This window comes from Suricata suricatta, chromosome 8 (genome assembly GCF_006229205.1).
Source record: "Suricata suricatta isolate VVHF042 chromosome 8, meerkat_22Aug2017_6uvM2_HiC, whole genome shotgun sequence".
NCBI classification, from domain to species: Eukaryota; Metazoa; Chordata; class Mammalia; order Carnivora; family Herpestidae; genus Suricata; species Suricata suricatta.
The window spans coordinates 122,776,408-122,793,783 of record NC_043707.1 but is presented as its reverse complement, the minus strand read 5'-3'; the positions used below and the strand labels follow the sequence as shown (position 1 = coordinate 122,793,783).

General features: G+C 50.9%; 1 protein-coding gene across 1 annotated transcript in view; it reads left to right on the top strand.

Annotated features, from left to right (window-relative positions):
- Nucleotides 1–14,636: 14,636 nt before the first annotated feature.
- The window catches only part of FAM110D (family with sequence similarity 110 member D), a 2,993-nt gene continuing 253 nt past the window's right edge, over nt 14,637–17,376 (top strand). The window contains exons 1-2 of the mRNA XM_029945868.1: nt 14,637–14,740; nt 16,563–17,370. Of these exons, the coding sequence (XP_029801728.1) occupies nt 16,657–17,370 (714 nt within the window). The 5' untranslated portion in view covers nt 14,637–14,740; nt 16,563–16,656. The remainder of the gene's footprint in view (nt 14,741–16,562; nt 17,371–17,376) is intronic.

The following is a 17,376-nucleotide window of genomic DNA, read 5'->3' as shown; positions in this document are numbered from 1 at the left end:
GTCAAATCACACTATTTATGTTTTGGGTTTTTTTAATTTTTTGTTTTTTTTAAATCACATTATTTATGTAATCCTAAAATCCTTAAACAAAGAAGGTAAAGTGGTGTGGGTTGGTAGTACCAGCCCATTATTGACAGAAATAAATACATATTGTCTTTGAAGGAACTCAAGTGTCAACTCAGGCCTCAAATAATTCCTACACATTTCTCGGTAACACAAGCAGCTCACAGTGAAAATCACCAAACACACAAGGTAACTAGGCACCACGAGGGGGAACATGAAGAACTGAGAGATGGTCAAAACGGACCTTCAAAAATACTGGAATCATCACACACAATATAAAATAACCTTGACATGTTCAAAAGATAAAAGGAGAAATTGATATTATGTGGGAACTAGTAAACTTGAAAAAGAGCCACATACAATTTCTGAAAATAAAAAATATGCTAATTGAAACTGAAAACTCAGCAGAAAGACAAATTATTAGGTTAGATGGCCAATGTAACAACAGAAAAACAGTTGAAAGACACAGAACCTATAATTTCCAAATGAACAGAGATAGGCGGCTGGGGGTCAATCCCAAAAATGTTTTAAAAAATAGAGGGGGGAAGTCCAAAAATACATTGCCCATTATAAGATGAGAAAAGTAAATAAATATATATTTATCTCAATGAATGAGTTCAGAGATAAAGGATGTCAGACCAAATAAAAGAGCAAAGCCCAATGATGTTCTGTTTACAAAAGGCAGCTCTAAAATATTAGAGCACAGATTGGCAAATCTCGGAAAGAGAAATACTAGGCAAAAAGTTTTTCTTAATTAAATAGCAATATTAAGGCAAAAAGCATCACTAGAGATAAGGACAGTCATTATATAATGATAAAATTCAGTTCACCAGAGGGAGAGAGAGAACATTTCTAAACTAATATGCATCTAATAACATAGCCTCAAAATGCTACAGAGAGAAATGGACAAATCTACCATCTCATCATGGACCGTATTAACACACCTCTCTTAGTAACTGATAATCCAGTAAACTAATACTCAGTAAGAACATGGGAGGTTTCAACCATGTAATTAACAAGTGCTGGAAGTTCGTCACCTACTCGTCCATCCCTGCTGTCAATGCCTCATGGCCTCAATTACTGCAGAATTAAATAAATTGCAAGCCAGCTTGTACACCACTCACACATAGCAAGTGCGCAATAGATGTCAATGATAGCAGGACCAGAAACCCACTATGTGACTTGACAAAGCATAGCCACTTCACCTCTGTGAGCCTCAGTCACCTCTTCTAAAACGTGGCCATATAGGAAGGACCACCTGGGTGGCTCAGTCGCTTAAGGGTCCAACTCTTGATTTCAGCTCTGCTCAGGTCATGATCTCACGTGAGACTGAGCCCTGCCTCGGGTTCCCGGCTGACAGCACGGAGCCCCCCTTGAGATTCTCTCTCCTTTTCTCTCTCTCTGCCCCTCCCCTGCTCGCTCGCTCTCTCTCAAAATAAATAAACATTTTTTAAGTGGCCATATAATAAATTATTTTTCCAAGTTGCTTTGCAAACAAAATGAGAATAATGTATGTGAAGATATTTCATAAACTGCAGGGGGGAAAAATAGAAATGAAGGGATTACTGCTCTTACCGGTTAACTGGCATTACAGTAGCACCAAGCATCCAGGTAAATAACTATCGGAGTGGTCACCAGGGTTAGGAACCGCAGCGCTGTGGAGGTCCCGGAGCGCAGAGTGATGCCTGGCAGCCGTTTGGGCCCTGGGGCGATTGGAGGTTGGAAAAGAGAGTCCCAAGGTGAAGGCGAAATCCGGAAGGCATCTTGAAGGGTGAAGCCTGCCCTCTGGTGGACGAGCCTGGGATTCTTTGCTCCAAAGCAAGGTGCCCTGTGTATGTCCCTCGGAAACCTCTCCCCAGTATGAGCCTCTGTATCTCCTTGATTCCACTGACCTGCTTCCTGTAAAGATTGGAGGGTAGGGTGGGATAATTTGGAAACAAAACTGTCATTGTGGTCTGTGTGTCACAGTGCCAAGCTCGCCTAATCTCAGAGTATTGTTGGGGGCGGTCTCTAAGAAGTAACTAACACAGATGTCACGGAAGGCACTTGGCCTGGGCTCCTGAAAACCCATCTCTTTCAGATCACTAGGGCTGACAATGATGGCCTCTACCTGTGGCGAAACCTCGGGAGACGATCACTCAGGGTCTAGGCCCATTATGGAGAAAAGATTTGCTCCCATTCTCTCTGGAAGACAGTTAAAAAATTATCAAGACTCTGGAACCCGTGGGTGCTTAATATTTGTTTGCAGAGCAAATGTTGAAGGGAGGAGGTGGGAAAGGGTGTCTAAATTTCAAAGAGTAGGAAGGTGTGTTGGAGGAGCTGCTCAGAAGCCCCCTTCAGATGGCCTTGGGGTCCCTGCTCCAGGGAGTTGGAGGGAGCCAAATTGTTCCCGGAGCTGGGTATGTTCCAAGAGTAATACGTTGCTGGTGTCATGGCTGAGTTCTCTGAAAGCAGACCTCCGGAGAGTTTAGGCCAAAGATGTTTATTAGGCAACAAGCCCTGGGAAAGAAGGGGCAGGGACCAGGCTTAGGGCAGGGGAAGAAGTGAACTATGGTGCAACCTCGCTCTGAGGTCCTGGCACAGAGCCCTGGCATGAGCACTGCCAGTCGGTGTCCCGCATCAGGCTGGAATGGCCAGACCTTCACACCCCGCCTCTTGCAGTCACCACATACAGGTTGCCCTGGGAAGGGTATGACCTTGTGTCAGGGGGCTCTCGGCGGGCAAAGCCCACCCTAAAGGAGGTGGCAGCTTCAGGCCGACTGCACTTGTCACAGATGAGCAGCAAGCCCTTTCTTGAAAGTTAGTGTCGGGCGCCTGGGTGGCTCAGTCGGCTAAGCTTTGACTCTTGGTTTCAGCTCAGGTCATGATCTCACGGTTTCATGTGTTCAAGCCCTGCATCAGGCTCCGTGATGACGGTGCTGAGCTTGTTTGGGATTCTCTCTCTCTCACCCTGTCTCTCTGTCCCTCCTCCACTCGCACTGTCTCTGTCTCTCTCCAAATAAATAAATAAACTTAGAAGAAAGAAGGTTCATGCCTACCACAGACCATCCTGGAGCTGCTCGAATCCACTTCCCCATAAACACTCGAAAGGCAGATCCTTCAGGAGTCCACTGGCCAGGGAGTCTCGGGAGAAGCTTGGAAGAGGAATTTCAGTGGAACGAACTAGGTCCCCAACCACCACGGATGGTCTCGGCCACAAGGGAGACACATGATGTCCCCCCTCCTCCATCCATTCTAGATCTGCCCCCCCCCCCCGCAGCTGCCACTTCTGCCGGCCTCCGAGGCTCACCTGGTGGCACGATCCAGACCCTCATCCTCAAGGAGCCTGAGCCCTTGGTTCCCAGGGCCTTCTCAGGCCGGGCTTGCGTTACCTGGCCATTTACAGTCACAGCTGGGCCAGGGGCCACCAAGAAGTACCCAAGTAGATCACCTGGAATTGACTGTCCCAATTACAGAACAGCAGTTTTATTCCTGTTCATAAGCAGAGTCAAACACCTCTGCCATGACAGTGACCCCTCTTCTTGGCCACTGGTCCCTAGATACAAGAAGCTCAGAACCCCCAGCACGCAGATGGAGCTTATAATCAATGGAGATCCTTTTGGCAGAAGTGCTCCCCTTTTGAGAACCAGGACCTCTTACCCAGCAGAGCCGAGAGTGGCAGGGCTGGGAAATACAAGGTGTTCAGAGGGTGGTTAGAGTGAGAGCAAGTGAGGTCACTCCTGCGTTCACCCCTCGGTTCCTGTACTCCCGTAGTCTTCCTATGGGGACACCGTGTCACAGAAAGGTCTTTGAGTTAGTCAATGCTCTGGAATAAAATTGCTCATCAGTGTCACTGATGTGCCACTTTGGGCCAGAAGGCCAGATCTTTATACCCTCACCTTCAATCACCAGAGGTGGGCCACCCTGGGAAGGGCTTGTCCTTGAGTAAAGGGCCTGGCTCTCAGCAGCAGAGGCAGACCCTGAAGAAGGTGACTAGCACAGGCAGCTGGCTCGCCCACAGATGGGGACATAAGCCATTCCTTGAGGGTGCATTATGAGAAAAGGACCCAGAATACCCACACACCCACCCCCAGCTTTTTCCTTTGACTTGCTCTCCTCATGGTTCCAGAGGACCAAATGAGTTCTTTTTTTTTTTTCCAAATTTTTAAAATTTATTTATTTTATTTTATTTTTTACTGTTTTTTTTAAATTTATTTTAGACAGAGAGAGAGAGAGAGAGAGACAGCATGAATAGGGGAGGGTCAGAGAGAGAGGGAGACACAGAATCTGAAGCAGGCTCCAGGCTCTGAGCTAGCTGTCAGCACAGAGCCTGACACGGGGTTCGAACCCACGAACTGTGAGATCATGACCTGAGCCAAAGCCGGACACTCAACTGACTGAGCCACCCAGGCGCCCCCAAAATAGTTCTAAGAATCACATCTAGACAGCTCACCTAGATGAGGAAAGTGGCCATTTCTTCCTGTGTCTCCTTGGGAGCAGGAAACCTTCCCTAGGCTCCTGCAGATGACTTTCCCTCCAGTCTCACTGGCCAGAAGAGGAAATTGTGTGGTTTCAGAAGGCCTTCTGGGGCCTGAATTTTGCATCACTCGGTCTCAAGACGCACCCTCTCAAGGGACCCTCTTGAGCCCCCTCCACAGTCTCTCAAGAGTTTCTTCAAAATCCATTTATGAAACAAGTGTATTGAGCGCCACTAAGTGCAAGGCACGGTTCAAGGTGCTCAGGATATATCAGTGACAAAGCAACAGTCCCTGCCCTCCCTGGACTTACATTCTAGATGGGGGAAATATTTATGAACATAAATAAGTAAATTATTTAGTATGTTAGAATGTGCTAAGCTAAAAAAACAACAACAAGCAGATGCAAAGAAAAAGAGCAGAATAAAATGTCTTAGGAATAATGCAGAAAGATGCTGGAAAATTATTAAATAAAATGTCAGGGGAGGTCGCAATGGGGTGAGAGGTGAACAAAGGCTTAAAACAAGGCGGAGTCCCTAAAGCAGAGAGCTAAAGGGAAGACATTCCAGGTAGTGGCTCACAGCCCTAAGGCAGACACGGTCATGTGTTCAAAGTATCTGAGGCAGGATGGCTGAGAGGGAGGACAGCTGGAGATAAGGTTGGGTCATGTAAAGCCTTGGGAGCCTTTGAGGACATTGGCTTTCACTCGAAGAGGAGCCCTGTTCAGGAACTCGAGAGAAACTACAAGGTGATGAACTTCCACTTTGAAAGGACTCATCCAGCTGCTGTGGGGGATGAGGTTAGAAGGGAGCCTTACAGGCACAGCAGCAATCCAGGCAAGAGAAGACAATCATTCGGACTGGGGTGGGGCAGGAGTGCAGTGGGACAGAGGTGACATAAATCCGGATACGTCCCGAAGATAGAGCCAACCGATGTTGCTGATGGAGTAAGTGTGGAACGTGAAGGAAAGACGTGTGTCCGAGAAGACTCCAAGGTTTGGGCCTGTGGAATTGGAAGGTACTGAGATGGATCTGCGGGGATAAGAGATAGACCAGGAGTTTAGTTTTAGACGTGTTCAATCTTGGGTTCCCGAATATTAGCATCAATTCAAAGTCAGTGTCTAGTCATTCCTCAAAGGTCTGAGTTTTCCCTTCCCCCTTCCTTGGAGGAAGACATATGCTATACACACTACACACCACACACTACACGCTACACACTACACGCTACACACTACACATTACACACCACACACTACATGCTACACACTGCACGCTACACACTACACACTACACACCACACACTACACGCCACACACTACACGCTACACACTACACACTACACACCACACACTACACACTGTACACTGTGGCAGTGCTACAGGGTCCTCCCTTAAGGGACCTGGCCTCCTATTCAATCAGGACATCAGCTCTATGAACTGCCTTGGATCTGGAAATAGGACACAAGGCTGAGATCCCCCATTGTGACAATTCACCTTTGGCCTCTGGCCATAAGAGACGGAGGTTTTTCTGTTATATAACTCAGTGATATCCATTTCATAAGCTGCTCATCTATTTCACTCCTAGGACACTCTGATCAAAGACCCCTGCACGTCAAAACATACTGGTGATCACTTTATGCTGCAGTGAAAGCATTCACCTTGACTCTGGCAGTTCAGCCCTATCCCTGGGCCTCTCCTCCTCCAGGACCCCATCACCCTCTTTAAATCAGGGAGCCCATCTCAGCGGTTCCTCTTCCGATATAACCCAACTTCAGAGCACGTCCACCATAAAACTTTCCAAGGACCCTGGTGGTGTTCTAACTTAGGCTTATCTTGACACGGAGGTGAAGAATTACCCTCTGAGCCCTCTTGGGGGGTGGGGGGAAGGTACTCAATGGGATTAGGAAATGTAGACAGTTTCACATGATAAATCTTCTGCAACATTCGTATCTTCTTAGACGTGAGACACATTCACCAGAGATATGCCGACATCTCAACCTCACTGAGCACAGGTCATGTTGAATAACCAGCTTTAGTCAACTGAACAAGCAATATCAGAACTCCTTTCAGCTGCAAGAGATAATACATTACATCTAGAATCTCTAGGAAGGTCATTCATATCAATAAAATCAGTCTAAGCCACTGTTACAGTCTTTCCTTCTTTTTTCCCTCAATGTTTATTTTTGAGAGAGAGCGTGAGAAAGGGAGGGGCAGAGAGAGAAGTGGACAGAGGATCTGAAGCAGGCTCTGGGCTGACAGCAGAGAACCCCATGCGGGGCTCAAACTCACGAACTATGAGATCATGACCTGAGCCGAAGTCTTAACTGACTGAGCCACCCAGGCGCCTCTAGTTTTTCCATCTTGACTCCCCATGATATCTAACAAATGAGGGTCTCCAAGAACAGAGGTTTGGCATCCATCTTGTTAGTAAGTTCGCCAGGTAAATTTTTTGTAGCCAACTGGACTCCACCAAGAAATAGCATGGAGGAGCCACTGAGATCATCCACTTTCCTCCTTTTAATAGATCTGCATCTGAGGCTCAAGAGAGAGTGAGTTGCTCAAGTCCAAGAGTGAGTTCACGTCAAAGTCAGGACCAGAACTTCGGCTTCCTGCCTCCTTAATGAGAATTTCTACTGCTCTTTCGAGTCAGCTTCACAACAAACCTGGAGCTATTAGCTCAGCATTTCTGAGAAATTACTACGGAGATGCGTTAGAATGGTTAGCAAATGGAGGCTTCCCTTGTTCCATGCTAGTGGCGCTGTGATGATGACCCTCGTTTTGAGAGATTGATGTTGCCTTCCAGTTTATTTTGGATGTAAGCAACAGAAAAATCAACCCAGCAAGGTTAAGCCAAAGGGAAAGGTATTGGCTTCCCCAACTGTGAAGACCACGGAGAGGTTTGCTTCACTCATCAAGGTCAATTTTCACTGTCTCTGATTCTCAATATTACTTCGTCTCTGCTGACTCAGGCTTCAGGCAGGCTGGACTCTCTGGGCTCTGTCTTCCCAGGTACAGCAAGGAAAAGAAAGATTTATCTCAACAGTCTCAGCAAAAGTCCCCTTGACTGTAATTGAGTTACATGTCCCTCTGTAAATGAAGTCCTGGCGCCAGAGAAATGTGATAGGCTTTCTGACCAGAGCTAGGTCTAGCACCCCACCCTGAGTCAAGTTTCTCCACTCTGAGAGCACAGGTGGCCAAGGTCAGGGTAGGGTGAGAGTAATTGCTGAATGGCCAAAACCACAGATGTTCACGGTGCTGGGAGCGATGGACAAGCTGCCAGTGACTGTGAAGCAGGTGACGACTATAAACCAGCGACAATATTAAGGGGTTAGTTACAATGCTGCGATGTTATTAGGGATGATGGTTGTCATACTCACTTTTCTGGTTATTTGCCCAGTTCTCAACCTACACCTTCTCTTGGAATTACTCTCCTCACATACAGAAGGGTAGGTTCCTATCACTGGCTATGTTCAATGTGACACAACACCTTCCTGGCCATAGCTCTGTGCCACCCTTAGAACTGACTAGAAGGGCCCCAATATCAAAATCACCCCAAAAGTCATTTATCAAAGCCTACACAGGCATCTCGGCACTGCACAGTATACGCTGTAATCCTCAACATCTTCTCTCGAACCTAACACCATTCAGCCCCCGGGAAACAAATGTTTCTCCACACCTCTTGCTCTAGGTCTTTGGAACAAAAGATCACTGCATCCAAAGGCTGTGAAGCTTTGCCCTGTTGCTGACATCAGAGACAGCCATGGTTCAGAGTGTGGACAGGACTGAGTGGTGAGGACTTTAGGTGAGACAGATGGATCCGGTCAAGTCCTTCCTCCTGGAGAGCAGGAATGCCTGGCGGGAGCATGTGGTTTCCCAGCAAGTGCCGAACATCTATTTTCTCGCTCCACTTCATGTGTTCCAACGTATGGATATTTGCAATAGTAACATATGACGGTTGACGGACATTTTGCAGTGTTAACGTATTTTTCTCTTATATTTGCTTTGTGTTGTTTTGTGTAAGTTCTATTCAGGGCTTGAACTCACGACCTCGAGATCAAGAGTCGCATGCTCTACTGACTGAGCCAGCCAGGTGCCCCATACTTTACTCTTAAATTTGTAAGTGGAGGGGTGCCTGGGTGGTTCAGTAGGTTAAGCGTCAGACTTCAGCTTAGGTCATGATCTCACAGTATGTGGGTTCGAGCCCCGCATGGGGCTCTGTGCTGACAGCTCAGAGCCTGGAGCCTGCTTCAGATACTGTGTCCCCCTCTCAATCTGCCCCTCCCCCGCTTGCTCTCTGCCTCTGTCTCTCAAAATAAAATAAAGACATAAAAAAATTGTAAATGTAGGCTAGGCATAATGTTCAGGAAGTGTGGTGCCGATACTTGACTGTTACGAACCTAGGCATTGCTTTAAGAGATGGAGAAACTATGATATCAGATAGAGAGAGAGATGAATGATGCTATTAAAATACATTGTAACACTTTCTGTGGTAATGATACTTTACCATATACACCCCCATTTAAATGCTTGAACATGTTGGGGTGCCTGGCTGGCTCAGTTGGAGGGAGCATGCAACTCGATCTTGGGGCTGTGGCTTCAAGCCGCATTGGATGTAGAGATTGCTTAAAATAAATAAATAAAGGGGTGCCTGGGTGGCTCAGTCTGTTAAGCCTCCGACTTCGGCTCGGGTCAGATCTCACGTTCGTGGGTTCAAGCCCCGCGTCAGGCTCTGTGTGGACAGCTAGCTCAGAGCCTGGAGCCTGCTTCAGATTCTGTGTCTCCTTCTCTCTATGCCCCTCCCCCTCTCATGCTCTGTCTTTCTCTGTATCAAAAATAAATAAAACATTTAAAAAATAAATAAATAAATAAATAAATAAATAAATAAAGTTGAAAAAATAAAAAAATAAATGCCTGGGTGGTTCAGTGAGTTAAGCATCTGACTTTGGCTCAGGTCATCACCTTTTTTTTTTAATGTTTTATTTATTTTTGATACAGAGAGAGACAGAGCATGAGAAGGGGAGGGGCAGAGAGAGAAGGAGACACAGAATCTGAAGCAGGCTCCAGGCTCTGAGTTAGTTATCAGCACAGAGCCTGACGTGGGGCTCGAACCCATGAATGTGAGATCTGACCTGAGCCGAAGTCGGAGGCTTAACCGACTGAGCCACCCAGGCGCCCCTCAGGTCATCATCTTACGGTTCATGGGTTCAAGTTTCGAATCAGGTTCTCTGTTGACAGTGCAGAGTCTGCTTGGGATTCTCTCTCTCTCCCTCTCTCTCTGACCCTCCGCTGCTCGCTTGTTCTCTCTCAAAAATAAATAAATAAACATTAAAAAAAAAATAAATGCTTCAACATGCTATATACAACATTCATAGTTCATCTCCAAATTTAAGTATTGCTTTAAGATTTTTATGTTCATAGCACCTACGTGGCTCAGTGGGTTAAGCATCTGACTTCAGATTAGGTCATGATCTGGCAGTTGGAGCGCTGAGTTGTGCTCTGTGCTAAGTGCTCAGAGCCTGGAGCCTGAGTTGGATTCTGTCTGTGTCTCCATCTCTCTCTGCCCCTCCCCCACTCATTCTTTCTCTCAGATAAATATTTAAAAAATTAAAATTATGTTCAGTTCCATTTCCTACTATTTCAACAGATCAAACTTTCACCAAATAGAATGTAATAATAAAAAAAAAAACAACCAAACCTAAAACCACTGCAGAGAGGCTAACAGGGCACTGTCAGTAGAATGTAAGTGATGCCGAATTTTTTTTTTTTTAAGCAGTTTCTACACCCAACCCGGGTCTAGAACTCATGGCCCTGAGATCAACAGTCACATGCGCTAATGACTGAGCCAGCCACGCACCTCTACATTTTTCACTATAACAACATATTTAGTAACTTTGCTTAAATCAAGACAAGAAAAATAGACTTTACGGAATAAAGATAGAACAGTTTGTGAATTACTCATACGTTTATTTTCTTACTCATCCACTATTGTCGGCCCTTCATCAAAATACCCATAATGTGCAATAATAAATTCAGTTATGTTTCATATTTTCATGACTTTCTCTGTGCAAAACACACACACACACACACACACACACACACACACATTTTTTCAACTTGTCGTTAGGAACGCGTATTTGTCAATGCCTGCAGGAGGGATGCATTTCTCGTTGCCGCGTTCCACGCGAACCCCGTCCCCCACTTCGCTCCCACGCGTGTGTTCCCTACTCGGCTCGGTGGAGACTGGGTGGTTTGGGTTCTTTGCACTGGATCTAGAGGCGCCCTTGCTGAGGCGCGCAGAGGAAGGCGTGGGGGCGCGGGGTGCAAGGGGGTGGGGAAGCGCAGCAAGCGCGGGGTGCCCGGGCCCCACCCGCGGGGAGGGAGAGCACATCTGCGCAAGAGCAGGCCCGGCTCTGCCGCCCGCAAGCTGTGTGACCTTGGCCGAGTCACTTCTCCGCCAGGGCCGGCTCCCTAGCGTGTGGTAAGAAGCAGGTACCGGGCCAAGCGGAGCGCCCCGCGCCCTGCGCAGGGTACGCGGACGTGGTTTCCTTATTCTGAGCCTGGGCGGTAGGCGCCGCGCCGCGAGAGCGGACAGCCCAGCTCGGAGGCGCTGTGCTCGCCGGCGACTCGTTTAATGACACCTTCCTCTCCGCGACCCCACCGCCCCTCCCTCGCCCGGCGAGTGCCCGGCAACGGCTCGGCCCAGAGGCCGCACCCCTCCTGGGAGAGCGGGAGCCAGGCTATTGTTGTGGCTGAGATTCTTTCCTAAACGGAAGGCCCCGAATGACAGGATAGCTGCTCTAATTGCTGCGGGGGCGCCCGTGGCCAGCGGAGGGGGCCCCCTCTCGTGGTGCTGGGGCCCCTCTTGCTGGCAGATCCTGACCCCTACCGAAGCCCCGTCTCTCCTCTGGGCTGCCATTTCTCAGGACCCCCCACCAGCTCGTGCATCTCCTCCCTTCTCTCTCAGCCCTCCTGAGCCTCTCCTCTCTGTCCCTCTCTCCCTCTTCTTCTCCTTTTTCTCTCTCCCTCCTCTCTCCCTCCATCTCCCTCTCTCCCTCACTCCTCCTGCTCCCTCTCTCCCTCTTCCACTCCTCCCTCTCTCTCCCTCTCCTTCCCTCCCCTCTCCACACCCCCTGCAGTCCCTTCCTTTCTCCAGCCTCTGGCCCTCCTGGGCACCCTGGCCCCTGCTGCTTTGGAGCCTGTAGCTTTCACCATCCCTCCCACAATGCCCCCCTCCTCCAGACCCTGGCCCAACTTCCCACCCCTGCCAGAAATCCCTTCCAGGCCCAGATACCCCCTCTTTGAAAAACCTCATCTGCCCCAACTGCGGACCCCACAGCACAGAGCAGTGTTCAGAATGATTTGTTGACAGTAGCTGAGCTGTGGGGTGAGGACCGAAAGGTGGAGGTGTCATTGCAGGGCAGGGGCTAAGAGGCAGATCCGTCTAACATTGACAAGCACCTTGAGGCACCAGGGACTTTCTCAGTGGCCCCTTCTTTGTGCCACTCGAGACCGGGTCTTCTCATTCCCATTTTACACAGAAGGAAACTCAGAGAGGTTAAGTTCTTGCTCAAGGCCACACAGCCCATGAGTAGTTACACCCGGGTTAAAATCAAAGGCAGGGCTGAGGTGTGTGGGCGGCTGTGGTGAGGGGCCTGTGGCTGGCTGCTAAGGGAGGTGACAATGTGGGTCAGGGGTCTGAGGCTGGCTTTGAAGGCCTCTCTGAGCCATCTCATTATTCCCGACACTGACCAGTGCTGCTCTCCCAGCCTCCCCCACTCGGTGCCCCAACCCCCCACTCCCTTCTCCGGAAGGAGCCAGTTCTGACTCAGGCCATTTCCAACCTATCATCAAGGTGATCCGGGAATGAGCTTGGAAATAGGAAGGAAATATCACTCAGATTTGGCCTCCCACAGGCCCAAGGTCCTGGCTCTAGCACCGGAAGGAGCCACTTTAAGGATGTCCCTAGGGATCCATCACAAGAAAGACAGATGATCCGTTCATTGCAGGGTGACCCAGAGACAGGCAGGGCAGGCTGCTGTAGCTCCACCCCATGATCTCCCCACTCTCGCTGACTTTCAGGGCTTTCTCACCCAGAAGGCCAATCCAGTCTGACCCTGCTCCGCCAGTACAGTAGAGGGTCTGTGTCTATTGGCATCCCCGGAAAGGGTACTGTCACCCCTCAGACTGGGAGCTCCTTGACCATCCCCCACCTCTTTGGACTCCTGAGGGCAGAGCTGTGTCTCCTCTCTCTGACTGGGCGCCTTGAGGTCTGGGAAGCTGCCTCCCCCATCTGACTGAGTGCTCCTATAAGGAGAGAGTCACTTCTAGTCACCCTCATCAGACCAGGGGCTGTCCCAGGGCAGCACCTGCATTCCACTCCAAATCCCCTCTTTCTATAGCCCAGCATCTGTCCGTGGTCCCTAGAAAAGAGCCCGAGCTGAGAAGCCAACTCCCCACTTCCCACCCCTCCAACCCCCAACCCCTCCCCACCTGCCCTTGCACCCAACCCAACCCGGATGCTCCTTTAAGACCAAAGGGATGGGGGTTGTCAGACAGCCCCATCCTCCCCCTCCTTCACAGGCCAGGTTTCCTGCCATTGACAGCATCCCAGCTGGGCCCTGGCCAGCCTCCACGCTTAACCCCTTCATGGCCAGATCTCACCACTTTGGGCCAGGACCCCAACTTGCATCTAAAAAGTTAGGAGAATGAAGGTACCCCTTTCACGGGGTTGTTTTGAGGATTAAATGTATTAATGATGGTGTGAAGCACACACAGGACAGTGCCCAGGGTATATTAATCTCCCAATAAAAGTTCTTTGCATTGCGTGAGCTTGGATCAGTCATTTCACGTCTCTGGGTCTCAGTATTCTCAACTGTCAAATGGGGAACTACGACCAGCTACACCCCAAAGATTGTCCTAGGGATGAATTGTGATCATGAAGATGAAAGCATTTTGCAATGAGCTGTAATAATACAATAGGGAACTATATCATGGATAAAAACAAAACAAAAAGACTTCCTTTAACTAGGTGATGAAAATCTCTTACCAGCAAATGGGCCTCTGATTTTTTTCAGTCTCATTACCTTACTTTACAGACAGAGGGTACAGTGGAGAGTGGTTTGGTGTTGGGTTTTGGCAAGATCCTGTTTCTTTATCCATCAAGTGGGGTGGTCACTCCTGCTGGTTGGGGGGCACTCCCTAGGGTTTTTAGGAAAGACAAAGGAGAGTACAGGTGTGAATGTGCTTTGCGGACATTAAAAGTTCTATGGGGGAGAGAAAGGGATTTGTGGAAAGTGGCCAGCTAGACAGGGCAGGGGCCCCTTGACAGGGGCCTTGTCTTTGAAGTTTGGGTGCTATAGTTTACTGGGGTGAGGGGAAGAGATCTCCTGGCACCAGCACTGGGGGGACAGGGCTCCCCCTTGAGACATGAGATGTCAGCTCTAGAAGTTCCTGATGGGGCAAGGGAGAAAGGAGGCCAAAGGACCCAGGCTTGGCCCCCGAATCCTTCCTTCACCACCTCTTCCCAGCCAATCTCATTGGCCATCAGAGGACCATGGGCAGAGGCACCTCCAATGGGCTCCAAGGTGGCTGTCTTGCCAAGACTTGCTAGGACAGGTTCACCCTGCACATCTGCAGCACCCATGCCCCCGCCCTTAGGCTGCAGATTCCTGGCCTCACCCCTAGGGAGAGCAGGCCTAACACCATCCACACACCCCAACCAGGACAGGCCTAAACCTGCTACAGAGGAAACTAAGCACAGTCGGTCAGGACCCTGCTCTGCCTTCCCATTTTAACCAAGAGGTTCTGCCAACACCTAGCAGAGGGGACTGGCCCCACGTGAATAGCATGTCCCTACCCCAGGCTTCTGGAGGAAGCTCAGGAATCAGGAGACCTTATTTGGGGTCCTGGCAGTGCCCCAAGCTCCCTGTGCCTCCACACAAATCACTTAACCTGTCCGGGCCTGTAAAATCAAAGGGCTGAACCTGGGCCAACGGTCCTCTCCAGCACTGAGACTGACCAGGAAGGAGTTAACTGGAGACCAGGCTCCTGGTCAGGAAGGCGAGGGTTAATCTGGAGGGGGGGAGGTGGAGACTCTCTCCCTTTGCCTTTTCCTGTGGAGAGTGAGGTTTGGCTGCCACCAAAGTTACTTCCAGTCCTTGCTGTCCCTCCTGCCCTCCTGTGGTCCTGCCCCAGGGACCCCTGCATTCAGCCTCCATACACAGAGGTGAGTGCATCCTGAGCCGAGGCTGGGGTGGGAAGGCACTCAGGGACCCTAGAGCAAGGGAAGCCCCAAACAAGTCCTCCAGCCCACGTCCAGAGCTGAAGCTATGAGCAAAGCTCAGACCATTAACCACAGGACTGGGAGAAGGTGGGCAAACAGACGGAGGGCACCCTGATGTCTGCCAGGCTTCTGGGGTGGAACATCTGTGGTCGAGCATCAGGGCCAACCCAGGAGGCAGGGAAGAAGACACAGTGGATGGTGGATTATTTTGGTCCCTATGTTTAGGGACTTTTTATAGCCTTGCTGCTCTGGGCTGGGAAGAGGAGGGGGTGGGAAGATACCCATGAGGTCAGACAAGCACAGTGCCCTCCTGGGACCTTGGAATCTGACCCATTGCCTGGTCTTGAGAGCCGAGCGGGAGGACCCTGCCAGGCTCTCCTTGCTGCCTGAGTTCCCAACCACCAACTACCTGTGGACTGACTTACTAAACACTAGATAGGGGAATGTGTGTGTGAGAGAGAGACAGAGACAGAGACAGAGAGAGTAAAGCTGAACCAGCTATGCTGGGCTGAAGGGTTTGGCAAGGTCTCTGTTCCAAGGCCTCTTGTGGGGGATTGGGGGGGCCCTCCCTCCATCCCTGGCAAGTTCTGTTCTTTTGTTGCCTCCTGGAGGTCCCCTAGGCCCCCAGAACTTATGTGTCCTTTTCAACTGAATGGAGGATTCAGGTTGTGGAGAGCAGGGGTGTCATGGGATTTGCTGAGCCTTGTGGGTGGCCCTCTGTGTTACTGCCACTGGAACTGTCTTGATTTACAACCGCTCCACGTCCCCTTCCCCAGTGGCAGAGGGGAGGTGGGGGACAAGGGTCACAGGGTCTCAGGATGAGAAGATGGCAGGGACCCCCCCCAAGGGCAGATTTACGAGGGCAGATTTCCGGGAATGCTGGCTGGTTATGGGGAAGAATTTGTGGAGGGAACTTTTGAGGGAGGCAAAGGGACCACGTCTCATGGACACTGCTTGGTTTTATAGCAGCAGGAATAGAAGCAAAACACAGGAGGGAAGTTCTGATAGGTGCCTGCTGAACTAGTTCTGCAGTGCAAGGTTAGAGCCTGGGTTCCAATCCCACCCACTAACTCTCAGTAAGACCTGAGCGAGCCCATTGCTCTCTACCAGTTTCCGTTTCCGTGAAATGGAAATGCAGAGGTGATGTTTACAGTTAGCCATTGTGGAAGTCCCTTGGCAGGGGTACAGAGGTGGCAGGTAGCTGGCTGATCTGACCTCATGACCCCCTTCCCTCTCCTTTCCTACGGCCCTGCTGGGACTGGGCAGGGCAGTTGGCTGCAATTACTGGAGGCTCCTACCCTGTAGTTATATCCCTGACCCCAGGTGCTTGGGGGCGGGAAGGGTGGGCCCCACCAGGGCCAGCCTGTGGCTGGGGAGCCTTCTTGTCTTGGACTCAGAGTTGCTGGGTTGGGAAGAGGTATTTTTTCCGGTTGAGGCCACTTTCGGGAACTGAGCTGGGACCAGCCCCATTTCCTTTTCCAAGTGTCCTCCTGCTTGCTGATGCTTGCTTGGCATGGCTCTGTGGCCGGATTGGGACACTCTCAAAGGGGCGTTTTTTCTGGGCAGCCGGAGAGCCCCTACTCAACGTCTTTGAGGGATAGGGGAGGGAGCAGGGAAGAGATAGCCTGACCTTCTGCCCCCTGGGCACGCACTGGTTGATTTGGATGGGGGAGGGGTGGCTGGCTGATCCTATTGCCAGGAATGCATTCAGGAGAGGTGCAGGGCCATCTACTCTTTCCCCCTGACCATTCATCTTTCCCTGTAGGCACCAGGGAGCCCAGACCAATTGCTCTTGGCTCCTCAACTAGCTGCCTAACTCCAGTGGCTTATGGGGAACTATCCTGCCCAGCTCTGCTAAGATGATCTTGGCCTCTCCCTCCACCCCGTCCAGGGGACGGACCCCCAGCGCAGTGGAGAGGCTGGAGGCCGACAAAGCCAAGTATGTCAAGACACACCAAGTGATAGCACGACGCCAGGAGCCAGCCCTGCGTGGGGGTCCCGGACCGCTCACCCCGCACCCCTACAATGAGCTGGGGCCCCCTGCATCGCCCAGGACACCCAGGCCCGCCCGCCGGAGCAGCGGCAGGCGGCTGCCAAGACCTGACTCCCTCATCTTCTACCGCCAGAAGCGGGACTGCAAGGCTTCGGTGAACAAAGAGAACGCCAAGGGTCAGGGGCTGGTCCGGCGCCTCTTCCTGGGTGCCCCCCGCGACGCCACCACCAGCAGTCCGGGCCCAACCGAGCGACCAGCGGCTCCTGGGGTTTGGGCCGCTCCCCAAGATGCCCCGGAAGAGGCAGGAAAGAGGGCGCTGTGCCCCACATGCTCACTGCCCTTGTCGGAGAAGGAGCGCTTCTTCAACTACTGCGGCCTGGAGCGCGCGCTGGTGGAAGTGCTGGGCGCGGAGCGCTTCTCTCCGCAGAGCTGGGGCGCCGACGCCAGTCCCCAGCCCGGAGCGCCGCCGCCGCCTGGCTCTGGGGACTCCAGCGATTGGACGTCCAGCGACACGGATCGCCCAGACGGTGCAGGCGGCGGCTGTGGCGGCGGCGGCGGCTCGGAGGCCGGGGGCTCGGCGGCCGGG